The 13,058-nt window shown below is 44.3% G+C and overlaps 1 protein-coding gene across 1 annotated transcript in view; it reads left to right on the plus strand.

Moving 5' to 3' along the window:
• The window catches only part of LOC115477109 (interferon-induced very large GTPase 1-like), a 150,691-nt gene that overhangs the window by 91,013 nt on the left and 46,620 nt on the right, over nucleotides 1–13,058 (plus strand). The window contains exons 13-14 of the mRNA XM_030213723.1: nucleotides 148–197; nucleotides 2,064–2,159. Coding sequence (XP_030069583.1) covers nucleotides 148–197; nucleotides 2,064–2,159 — 146 coding nt within the window. The remainder of the gene's footprint in view (nucleotides 1–147; nucleotides 198–2,063; nucleotides 2,160–13,058) is intronic.

Consider the following 13,058-nt stretch of genomic DNA (forward strand, 5'->3'; position numbering starts at 1 on the left):
ACCCAGTTTCCCAGGATCAGAGTCCGCTGCAAAATCTAGAATAACCTATAGGGCCTTCACTTTCTGACTGAAGTCCCCCCTAAACCATCTCCCTGACTCCCCATAACTTCTTGTAGAGTGATGTAACTGAACTTTCTGCTTATCTAGGACTTCTCCGGCATGTTCTGAGGAGAAATGAAGATGAAGTGACAAACCTTGTATGATAGGGGGAGTAGATAACTGTCAAAAGATTTTGAAAAAGCATTGGTCTGTTGTCAGAGGTTTAGCAGTGTTTCAGAATAAGAGAATACGTCTGGCATACAGAAGAGGCAAGAATTTGAAGGAGATTTTCCAGCTTATAATCGAAAGTGATCGCCGGCCATCTTCCGACATAAATCGGGAGATGGCCGGCGATTTCTTGAAAGCGGCGAAATCGGTATAATCGAAAGCGGCATTTTTGACAGCATCGCCACTTTCCCGTCGCTTCGCCGGTGAAAGTTCAAGGGGGCGTGTCGGTAGATTAGCGAAGGCGGGACATGGGCGGCCATGGGTGTGGCTACCAGATGGCCGGCTTTCGCCGATAATGGGAAAAAAAAAAGCGGCGTTAAGCAGTATTTCGCCGGCTTAACTTGGTCCTTTTATTTTCACGACCAAGCCTCAAAAAGGTGCCCCAACTGACCAGATGACCACTGGAGGGAATGGGGGATGACCTCCCCATACTCCTCCAGTGGTCACCAATCCCCTTCCAAACTAAAAAAATAAAACTAAAAACCTTTTTTCCAGCCTGTATGCCAGCCTCAAATGCCGTATCCACCTCCATGACAGCAGAATGTGTTGTATCCTCCGACAGCCTTTCCCTGGTTGCGATGTGGCTCTGGGGTGAGTGTGACACCTTTTCTGTTAGGTGCCCTGCAGAGAGTCACGTTAGCAATGCATTGTGGTGGGTGTAGGGTACTGGGCTCTATTCCCATGGTGCTTTTCCCCCCTGCTAACTGGGTCAGAGTGTGCCCTGTTTTGTTTCCTGTTGTAGTCCATGCGGTAGTGGCCATTTTTGTAAACCAGTTTTAGTTCCCTTTCCTGTGTTACCCACGTTAGAGAACGTAGTTCTTACCTTGAATGGTGCTGAAAGAGGGTATTGTACACCATTGTGCCAGCTCTGACCTACTGCTAATCTTAGTACCAGGGGACTCTTTGCCAGTGGGGCACAACCTCTGATCTGCAGTTAACTGTGAGTAAACGTGGTTATTTCAAGAAAGGACTTTTTCAGAGAGATTAGTCTTCAGGTGTGAACTGGTGTGCCAAAGTTATACAGCAGCAATAAGTCCTAGAGGCTGTATGCAGGTCCCTGGAGCAATTTTAGTGGGTGCAGTACATTTGTGGGTAGTGGGTTTGGGGGGCTCAGCTCCCAAAGTAAGGGAGCTATGCACGTGGGAGCTTTTCTGAAGTCCACCGCAGTGACCCCTAGGGTGGCTGGTTGGTGTCCTGGCATGTCAGGGGGGCCAGTGCACTAAAAATGCTGGCTCCTCCCATGGTCAAATGCCTTGAATTTGGCCGGGGTTTGAGATGGCCGACATAACTTTCCATTATCGCTGAAAAACAAACCCGGCCATCTCAAACCCAGCGAACTCCACGGCATTTGGCTGGGCTAAACCGTATTATCGAAAAAAAGATACGGTTCCGGCCAGCTGTAGCGCTGCCGCCAACATAGATCGCCGGCGATCTATTTGGCCAGCGACGTTCGATTATGCCCCTCTTTATCACCCAGCATATTACTCTATAGGAGAGTATAAGGGAAAGAATACTGTGGCGACATTTGCCCTGTAAGAAATGCTCGGTGTGTGATATTATGTTGGACACCACAAAGTTTGTAAATCCTGGAGATCAGAATATAGCAACATAGTAGATGACAGCAGATAATATTTACTATATTACAGCTACATCCACTATATATTACTTTGTTAACATGTTGTACTATGTAAGCCGCATTGAACCTGCTAATGAGTGGGAAAGTGCGGGGTATAAGCGTTACAAATAATAATAATATTAATGTTACATTAAACTTCTACATATTTCTTCCTTTGCAGAATGGTAGCATTGATTTTTCATATTTTGCCATGGACTGCTTCCACTTTAGCATAAAGGGCCACGAACAGTTGGCATCGGCACTGTGGAATAACATGGTAAGGAGGTTATCAGCGCGCGTAACATTCAGTACGGCATGTAACAGAACACAGCCAAGGGGGGCAGCCATAGCTTATCACAAGTTAAATCTAGAACAGAATGGAGCAATTAAAAAGATTTTCAGTGGCACGAAGATCGTTGCCCCAGCTAACACAAATGGAACATTCCCTGGGAGCCCTTGGGGGATGTGCTTCCAGGGATTATAAAACTCCTACAAAAATTTCCACTACCAAAAAATGACTTCAATGTTCAACACACACTTGATAGTGTGTGCCGTGCAGGAAGGAAAAAGGCCTCAAAGAGCTCCAAGATAATATTTAATAATCTATCGGAGCTGAAACAGATCACACAGATCTTGCCTCCATCATCGGCCAAAAAACCTTCGAGATGTGTACAGCTTCCTGCTACATGAATAGTTTGAAAATAGCTGCACTTTTCTTATATTAAATAGCACTCAATCTGAGTACCAACACTTATCTTTAAAGGTGGTACTCCAATCATAGACTGCGTTGCCAAATCAAGTGCGATGCTGAGCTATCTTAATCTTCATTCCCCGAGCCGACGGTGGCCAGCGTTTCACGCTGCTGCTTCAGGGTCTCGGTGCCAGTATTGAAGTCGGAACAGACGCAGCTCAGCTGGACAACACTCTACTTGTCATCTCTTTGAGGCCTTTCTCCTTCCTGCACGGCACACGCTATTAAGTGTGTGTTGAACATTGAAGTCATTTTTTGGTAGTGGAAATTTTTGTATGAGTTTTCTAGTACACTAGTACTTCCACACCCCATCAGTTTTTTGCTTCCAGGGATTAGGACAGAACTTGGGTTTAGTTCACTATCACCAGCACTGGATGGTCCCACTGAGGGGCACATGCATGGCGAGTGCCTCCTCCTACGTCGATATAATAAGCCTCATTGTATGGCACTGTACTCTGGTTTTAGATTTGTATTGTCCCTTGCTGATATTACTACATCTACAAGGGCGTATTAAGGGTTTTAGCATAGAAAATTCCACAGTAAAACCACTGTGTTAAAAGTGCAAACTGTTAGAATAAGGAATTACTCTCAATGTAAAAAAAAAAAAAACCACTACATTTTAATGCAGTTTTTTTACTTCTGTCTTAGAGGAAGATGCACTAAAGTCGTCGGTAATTCCCGTTCCCTACCGATTCCATAGCGAATTCACTAAGGAAAGGGAATGCAAATGAGCTACTCGTTGTAGCTCCGTTGCATTCACCATTACCTTGGTAGCCAGTCGGAGAATCGGGACGTCCCATTCGGTTATGCTCCTCTTCTTGGGTCTCTTCAGCCAATCAAAGCGCATCTAGCTTGCTGGTGTCAGCTACACACACTCTGATTGGCTGAAGAGACCTGGAAGAGGAGCATAATGGAAAGGGATGTCCCTCCCGAACTCTGGATCGACTCGCAGGTCCCTGATTCCCTTCTCCTCGCTGCTACAGAAGGTGAGCAGCGCCGGGGAGACAAAACCTTTTTAAAAAACGGCGAAAAGACGTCCCTCACAAGCACAGGCAGAGTACGTCCATAAAGGACGCCCCTCACGTGCGCTCGCTGCTTTTTTTTTTTTTTTTACCTTTTTTTGGGGCCCTTTTCCTTTCCGATTCCCTCACAGGAGCCCTAACGAGAGGTGCAGACCTCACGTTAGGGTTTCCACGGTAAGGGAATTGGAAAAACGGTACTGCAGCTCATTAAAATAGCCTTTGGATAATTTGCATTCCGTTTTTGTTGCCTGCTACCGTGACAGGAAAAATGCCCTTGGTGCATGCCCCCGGTAAACTACTTGCGTTTTAAACTGCCTGGAACCAGTTTAAAACGCAAGTTGTGGGCTCGTTAGATTTTGTGCATCTGGCTCTTAATGCAGAATCTTTACTCCTTCTCAGAGTTGAAATAAAGATTTTGTAGTAGTGGCATGATGCAACTCAGATGCAAGAGGCAGGCAGACGATGGCTATCTAGATGAAGAGAATGTAGTTAGGGTGGCAGCAGTAAGAGAGTAGCACATGTCCTGGTAGCAGGTGAACATTTTCCCTCTAGCAGGCACGAGCAGGGGCAGATGAAGTGTTGCTGAGCCTTGGGATGGCAGGGAGCAACCAGCTCAGGAAGCAGCTGCTCATCCTGCTGGAGCAGATAAGAAGGGGAGGGAAAGCCGTGTCCATACCACCAATGGGGTGAGCAATGCCCCAGATCTGTTCAGGAGTGTTCATCTTTTTTTTATTATTATTCATTGTACACTACAAAATCTCTCTCCCTCTGCCTTCCATATTAGAATGAGCAGGATGCAAGCTCACAGACCAGAATCTACATCGCATGCCTGCAAAATCACCATAAGAACCTGCACTATCACTAAACTGTTGAGCATGCTAAACGCCATGTGGTCCATAGGTATAAATTAGGAAGCGACCTGCTATGCTTTAGTAAAAGGCCCCCAAATTTTCTTTTTGAATTTGCATGAATTTTTAATACACACTGATTTTCATGTCCTTATCTTAATACATACTGAAATAAGTTAATTTCCTAGTGCAGGCATTTTAAAAAAATCCTTGCTAATTTCTTTGCATGAATGTTTACTATGATTTTGTTATAAGAAAATACTACACCCTAAACTCCGTCTTTTTTGTGCTTTCTTCTAGTTACAGAATGAAAGTGAAAAGTTTCAATTAGAATTATTTTCCAAACCGATTAAGCTGATCTGTCCTTCTCAGGTACAATACTACTACTACTACTACTTAACATTTCTAAAGCGCTACTAGGGTTACGCAGCGCTGTACAATTTAACATAGAAGGACAGAATTATTTATCCAACACCACCACTCAACATAGCACTGAAATAGAGAACAGACTTTGTGCTAATACGGCTCTTAAGTTACTGGCTGTTTTCATGAACTGTTGCAGAGGCGTACCGAGCTTGATTGCCACCCGGAGCAGAGCACCCCCTACCTCCGGGTGCGTCACTGCCACCCTCCCTCCTCCGAGCAAGTGGGTGCATTGAGCAGTTGCGCAGCTGTAGGCTCTGCCGGCCCCCTGCCCCAGAACAGGAAGTTGACATCAGAGGGGGCAGGGAACAGGCAGAGCCGACAGCTGCGCAACTGCTCAGTACACCCCCCCTCGCCTGCACCCGGGAAAGACTGCACCCACCCTTGGTACGCCACTGACTTGTTGCTTGACCCTTAAGAAAAGAAAATCATGAAAATATTGCCAAGATATCTAAATTCTTTTTCTTCATAAAATGAACCAGCAGCTGGGCCTGTGTTGCACGTTCCAAGTACAGTAATAAGGAGAAGTCTCAGTGGAAACACAGACACGTTTCACAAAGTGGGTTTTGTCTGCAAACTCTACAGGGACCTAGGAGGTTGAAAGTTTGGCCAATGACAATAGTAATATCAGGGCTTTTTTTGAGGGGGTACTTGGGGGTACTGAGTACCGGCACCTTTTCTATTGTCTGCTAAAATTGACCCATGGACCCCAAATGTTAATGAAAGATTTCAGGCTCTACACAACAATTCTGCCTTGTCTTAGATTCTGTGACTGGTTGCAGGGGGCCTGGCTATTGTAGTGTGGGTCTCTCAGTGATCACCCCATTCCTGAAGCGTGGCCTGGCATTTGAGTCCTGGCACCTTTTTTGGTAGAAAAAATGCACTGAGTAATATAGATAGTATTGCCAACTTTGAAGATTAATCAACTAGCCCTTATCTGCAAACCTGTCTCTTCCTCTCTTCCTTAACCAGCCCTCCCACCCACCAACCTATACCCTGCAGACAATGAAGGCGGTTCGGGGGGGGGGGGGCATTTTGTGAAGCGAAAGGGAAAGGAGGCTTTGATGCTGCAGAAGTCAGTAGTCAACAGAATGCCAACAATTACATAGTAACATAGTAAAAGACGGCGGATAAAGACCTAAACGGTTCATCCAGTCTGCCCAACAAGATAAACTCATCTTACCTGGTATGTGATACTTTATATGTATACCTGAGTGTGATTTGTCCTTGCCATTCTCAGGGCACAGACCATAAAAGTCTGCCCAGCACTCTTCTTGTACTAAAAGTTCTGAAGATTCTGGAATCCTAAAGAGTTACAAGATTCCGGAATCCCAATTAGTAGCAACATTCCATGTAGAACCCCAAGGAGTAACATAGTAAAAGACGGCGGATAAAGACCTGAACGGTTCATCCAGTCTGCCCAACAAGATAAACTCATTTTACATGGTATGTGATACTTTATATGTAAACCTGAGTGTGATTTGTCCTTGCCATTCTCAGGGCACAGACCGTAGAAGTCTGCCCAGCACTCTTCTTGCACTAAGTTCTGAAGCTAACGTTGAAGCCCCTTAAAATTTACACTGAAGCCCATCCATATGTATTCAGTCACGATCGGGGCATAGACCATAGAAGTTTGCCCAGCACTGGTTTTGCTTCCCAATTACTGGCATCGCCACCCAATCTCCGCTAAGATTCTGTGGATCCATTCCTTCTAAACAGGATTCCTTTGTGTTTTATCCCACGCATGTTTGAATTCCGTTACCGTTTTCATCTCCACCACCTCCCGCGGGAGGGCATTGCACATATCCACTACCCTCTCCTAAAGATTCTGCAGTCACCAGCCTCCCTTCCTTGAAACCAACCAGGCTGGCTAAATACTGTCCAGTTGACCACCTTAGGTAAGTTAGCTATATAGATTGTTCCAAAGCTTTGTATTTAGCTGTGAAAAAGGAGGAAAGCTGGGTGTGAATGGACTGGATCGTCTCTCTTCATATGCTCAAGTCGCAAATAGACAAATAATCTAAACTATCCAGGATCAGGAAAGAGATTCACAGTCTGCAACTGGGGTACCCAGTATCTTTGTAATATTGACAGAAATAACTGACAAGACTGTATTTTCAATTTGTATTTTACTACTACTACTACTACTATTTAGCATTTCTATAGCGCTACAAGGCATACGCAGCGCTGCACAAACATAGAAGAAAGACAGTCCCTGCTCAAAGAGCGTACAATTTTACTGCCATCATCTACCATGATATTTTCTCCTTGACTGTTTATTTTTCCTTGGAGCTCTTTTTGGCCTGTTTAATTTTTAGAATTTTCCTTCCTCCTCATGCAGTGATTTGAATATGATGAGAGTATTAAGAAAGGCCCTCAAATCCCAGCTCCTCTGTGTTGGCTTTTTCAGGCCAGGGCCGCTGAGGGGGAGGGTCCGGGGGGGGGGGGGGTAAGATTCCCTGGGCCTAGCCTCCAAGGGGGGCCTAGCACCAGCAGGGCTTCCAGGGGCAGGCAGAAGGTTCTGCTCCCTCGGTCTGTCTTTCTCCTGCTCCTGTGTGTTGGGACCCAGGTGGCTGCGTTAACTCGATTACCCGGGTCCTCGCACACAGAAACAAGAGAGTGACAGACCGAGGGAGGAGCAGCTGCAGGAAGGTAAGGGGGCGGGGGCCGGCAACTCTGCCCCGGGCCCGGCTCTGTCTCTTGGTGACCCTGCTTTTTTAGGAGATAAAGGGGATGGGATGACTTCCCTATGTGGAAAGGTTAAAGTGGCAAGGGCTCTTAGAGATGGCTGAGGGGAGATATGATAGAAGTCTTTAAAATAATGAGTGGAATGGAACAGGTAGACAAGAATCGCTTGTTTACTCTTTCCAAAATTACTAGGACTAGGGGACACACAATGAAGCTACAATGTACTACATTTAAAATAATCAGAGAAAATATTTCTTCACGCAACATGTAATTAAACTTTGGAATTTGTTGCCAGAGAATGTAGTAAAAGCAGCTAGCTTAGCGGGATTTAAAAAAGGTTTGGATAACTTCCTAAAAGAAAAGTCCATACACCATTATTAAAATGGACTTGGGGAAAATCCACTGCTTAGGATAAGCAGCATAAAAAGTATTATACTGTTTTGTGATTTTGCCAGGTACTTGTAACCTGGATTGGCCACTGTTGGAGACAGGATAATGGGCTTGATGGACCTTCGGTCTCGTCCAGTATGGCAATACTTATGTTCTTATGCTCTTAATGATGTTGCTCTGGTAGCCACAAATCTGACGATGGAGGTTGTTCCGTCTCATCCTAGTTGAGCACTACTTTGGTACATCCTAAGCATCTGGACTGGTCTGGTGGGACAATAAGAAGGTTAAATTAGGTCTTACCTGCTAATTTTCTTTCCTTGTGTCCCTGCAAAATGGCCGAGGACCCACCCAAGTGCATTCAGATTTATTGATGGTATAAAGCACAGATGGTGTAAGATTGAAAGCAAACTTTTAAAAAAAACTAAAATATGAACTAAAGGGATTGCCTGTACCACATTGTTTTGTTCATTTGCTAAACATTGTCTGGAATTGTGGACAGTTTAGTTCTTATAGAGTTACAGTTTTGTCTGACCTGCTGCTTTGGTGGAATAAATACTGAGTGCCAGGGGGCTGCACATGGATCTTATGGTATGACATCACAATTAGTTCTCAGTCTTCACCTGCTGGTTTTTGTATCCTCTCAAAACTCAACTTAGTCATTGTAGCAACAGGTCTTGACCAGGGCCACAAACTGCATCTGGACTGGTCTAGAGGGACTCAAGGAAAGAAAATTAGCAGGTTAGACCTAATGATGCCATGAGTCTTCATTTACCATTAGTCGAGGTTCCTCCTTGTTTTTGTATCCTCTCAAAACTCAACTTAGTCATTGTAGCAACAGGTCTTGACCAGGGCCACAAACTGCATCTGGACTGGACTAGAGGGACTCAAGGAAAGAAAATTAGCAGGTTAGACCTAATGATGCCATGAGTCTTCATTTACCATTATTCGAGGTTCCTCCTTGTTTTTGTATCCTCTCAAAACTCAACTTAGTCATTGTAGCAACAGGTCTTGACCAGGGCCACAAACTGCATCTGGACTGGTCTAGAGGGACTCAAGGAAAGAAAATTAGCAGGTTAAACCTAATGATGCCATGAGTCTTCATTTACCATTATTCGAGGTTCCTCCTTGTTTTTGTATCCTCTCAAAACTCAACTTAGTCATTACAGCAACAAGTCTTGACCAGGGCCACACTGGTCTAGAGGGACTCAAGGAAAAAAAAATTAGCAGGTTAGACCTAATGATGCCATGAGTCTTCATTTACCATTAGTCGAGGTTCCTCCTTGTTTTTGTATCCTCTCAAAACTCAACTTAGTCATTGTAGCAACAGGTCTTGACCAGGGCCACAAACTGCATCTGGACTGGACTAGAGGGACTCAAGGAAAGAAAATTAGCAGCTTAGACCTAATGATGCCATGAGTCTTCATTTACCATTATTCGAGGTTCCTCCTTGTTTTTGTATCCTCTCAAAACTCAACTTAGTCATTGTAGCAACAGGTCTTGACCAGGGCCACAAACTGCATCTGGACTGGTCTAGAGGGACTCAAGGAAAGAAAATTAGCAGGTTAAACCTAATGATGCCATGAGTCTTCATTTACCATTATTCGAGGTTCCTCCTTGTTTTTGTATCCTCTCAAAACTCAACTTAGTCATTGTAGCAACAGGTCTTGACCAGGGCCACAAACTGCATCTGGACTGGTCTAGAGGGACTCCAGGAAAGAAAATTAGCAGGTTAGACCTAATGATGCCATGAGTCTTCATTTATCATTATTCGAGGTTCCTCCTTGTTTTTGTATCCTCTCAGAACTCAACTTAGTCATTGCAGCAACAGGTCTTGACCAGGGCCACACTGGTCTAGAGGGACTCAAGGAAAAAAAATTAGCAGGTTAGACCTAATGATGCCATGAGTCTTCATTTACCATTATTCGAGGTTCCTCCTTGTTTTTGTATCCTCTCAAAACTTAACTTAGTCATTGTAGCAACAGGTCTTGACCAGGGCCACAAACTGCATCTGGACTGGTCTGGAGGGACTCAAGGAAAAAAAATTAGCAGGTTAGACCTAATGATGCCATGAGTCTTCATTTACCATTATTCAAAGTTCCTCCTTGTTTTTGTATCCTCTCAAAACTCAACTTAGTCATTGTAGCAACAGGTCTTGACCAGGGCCACAAACTGCATCTCCCTCTGAAATTCAATTAACATGGACCTTAAGTCTGCTATTAAGGTAGATGTTGATTGATAGCTCAGGCACCCATCTCCCGCTAGCTCATCAGCATCCTGAGCTCTGGCCACAGAATCAAACCTGGGTTTTTTTCCTGTGTGAGCCACTCGTACCTTTCTTCTGTCTTATCCCCTTCCCCACCTCACATCACCACCTTTCCCTCTCATCCCCTTTCCACCTTGTGTTCTCTGTGAAAGAAAACCTAAGCATTTCTTTTTTTTTTATTGAGTTTTTCAAAAATACAGCAAACAAAAGAGAAAATAAACAACTTATGCTATACAAGACAATGTTATACATTAAGCTGAGATCAAACATTAGGCAATACAGTTAGACAGCTGATAAAAGAAAGAGGTCGAACGTTTTCCATTTCTGAGAACCATAATTAGACCCAGGGATATCATTCACTGAACGTTGCTCATATTTCTTGTACAATAAGACCCAATTCCACCAAAGAAAGACATTGACTTATCTTTCTAATGCGATATTATTAATTTCAACGCAATAGAGACCAAGAAGTCAAAAAGCAGGTTATCGCTCTCTTCAAATATAAATGGGGTGCAAATTTACTTCCAGATTACATACTTTGGTAGAAAAGAACTTAAGCATGTCTGTTATTTTTGCAGCATTAAAAAAGAAATTCCAAGTGTTCAGTGAAGACATAGAGCCTTGCTTAAATTCATGCTGTATATTAATGCTTTTTAATATTTATTTTGTAACAGATTCATCCATACATCTACACACGAAAATCTCTGGCCTCTCCTGCACTAAACGGTTCTTATTTCATCATCTTGCTCAACCTCATCCTGGAATTAAGGTCTTGGTGATTCCTGAAGGATCCTCATCGAGGCATATCATCCCTGTGTAAAAATAAAATCTAGCAGCAAGACTTGGGTATAGGGCTGCCAACAGGCTCCATTTTTTTTTTTGAGGACAGTTCTTAGATTACTACACTGCTCACATGAACACTCATTTGGGATGCAAGAACTACAATCCCAGCATGCAACACAGTACAACCTGTCCTGAAAAAATGGAACCTTGTGGTGACACTACTTGGTTGTTGGTTGGGGAGTACACTTGAGAGGGATCGCGATATGACTAAAAAATAAATCGATGACCAGGTTAGAAAAAAAATGTGAGATCATAACTCTGTCTCATGCGTTCTCAGTTGCATCCGCTGCCTAAGGGATTACGTTAGAAAGATTTTGTTGTATTTTGCAAGAAGTTGAGAACTCTTGTATTTTCTGTTGCAAATACTTGAATTTTGATGTTAACATGTTAATATTTACGAATGTAGAGTTGTAATTCAGCTAATGATAGACAAGACATAAATACATTTGATTGACTGAATGAAAAATTCTATTTTGCATCAATCAAAACAGGAATATAAGTTGCAAATGTCCATATCCCTGATTCTGTTCCTGATTTTGGCCCTGCCTACCTTTCCTGGTACCCAACCAATACTGTGCCTGCTCCCTGTGCTCTCCTACCCCATCTTCTCCTCTCCCAGCTTGCTTCAGTTCAGCTAACAGCACCAGTGATATAAACTCCCTGCAGTAACAGGCACTTTGTGAAACTAAAGCTGGACAGGACTTTACTGTACTGCAGCGAAAGGTACATGTGTAGACCAGATGGGTTTTATAACACCAAACTCTGCAAACCACAGTCAGCACCCAGGTAGCAAACCTACCAAACCAAAACAGCCTTAACTCCCAGAACTCAAGTACCAACATCCCTCTTAAGAAAAGACAGCACCGCTTTTAACCAGGCAGTACAGCACCAATGTACCACCTATTGGGAAGACGGAATAAGCTGGCTTTCTACAGATCCTTACACAGGAACTACAGTCCAAAACAATGGCAACAAAACACAAGTGATAATCACACAGTGGCCCAGTGTAGAGAAATGGGGCCAAACCCAGCAGATGTCAAATGGACCCAGGACCTGCAGAAGTGCAGGCAAGCCTTCCCTTCCCCCCCCCCCCCCTCCTCCCCCAGAGCTTCAGGGCGCCTTCCCCAAATGTACCTCAATGCACCCTGGTTGTCTAGTGGGCTCTTTAGGGCGGGAAGGATCCCCAGTCTTTCCTGCCCACTGCCGCCGATCCGCTCACTTTCTCCGTTTCATTAAAATGGCTGCTGAGACTTCAAGCAGCGGCGGCCTCATGAGACTTCCACAGAAGTCCTGTGAGACCACCGCTTGAAGTGTTGGCAGCCATTTTAAAGAAGTGGCGGCAGCTGGCAGAAAAGAGCGGGGATCTTTCCTGCCCCCCAAGGAGCCACTAGACCACCATCAGGGTGTATTGAGGTATGTTCGGGGAAGGTACCCTGACTCAGTGCTGAAGGGGAGGGGATGGAAGGTGGATGGATGGATGGATGGAGTCATGGGTGGGTGGAAGACGACTGTAAAAAGAGTGGATGGAGTGTGGGACAAGGAGTGGGGTTTGAAAAAAGATTGGTAAGGAGGAAGGGAATAGGGGGAAGTAGAGCATATGGGATAGAAGGGGATGGAAAGGAGAGGAGGAAATGCTTCTGATGGATGAGAGGAAATGGAAAGGGGAACATGCTGCTCATGGATGTTTGCTTTTTTGAAAATGTACATCTTTTTGAAATTTTGTATTTGGCAGAGTACGGGAGAAAATGTATTTATGTTACTTTTACAGCAAGAAAAAAGGAGGACAAGTCCCTCGCGTGAATAACAAACAAGAGTGAGGTAGAGTCAAGGAGGATATCAAGAGGTCTCTAATTTTAAACAGCATAAAAACGACCCGACATGGCCGTGTTTCGGCACAAAGGTCTGCCTCAGGGGTCAAGTGGATCTCTTAATGTTGTAACAAAAAAAC

Source organism: Microcaecilia unicolor, chromosome 9 (genome assembly GCF_901765095.1).
Source record: "Microcaecilia unicolor chromosome 9, aMicUni1.1, whole genome shotgun sequence".
Classification (NCBI taxonomy): domain Eukaryota; kingdom Metazoa; phylum Chordata; class Amphibia; order Gymnophiona; family Siphonopidae; genus Microcaecilia; species Microcaecilia unicolor.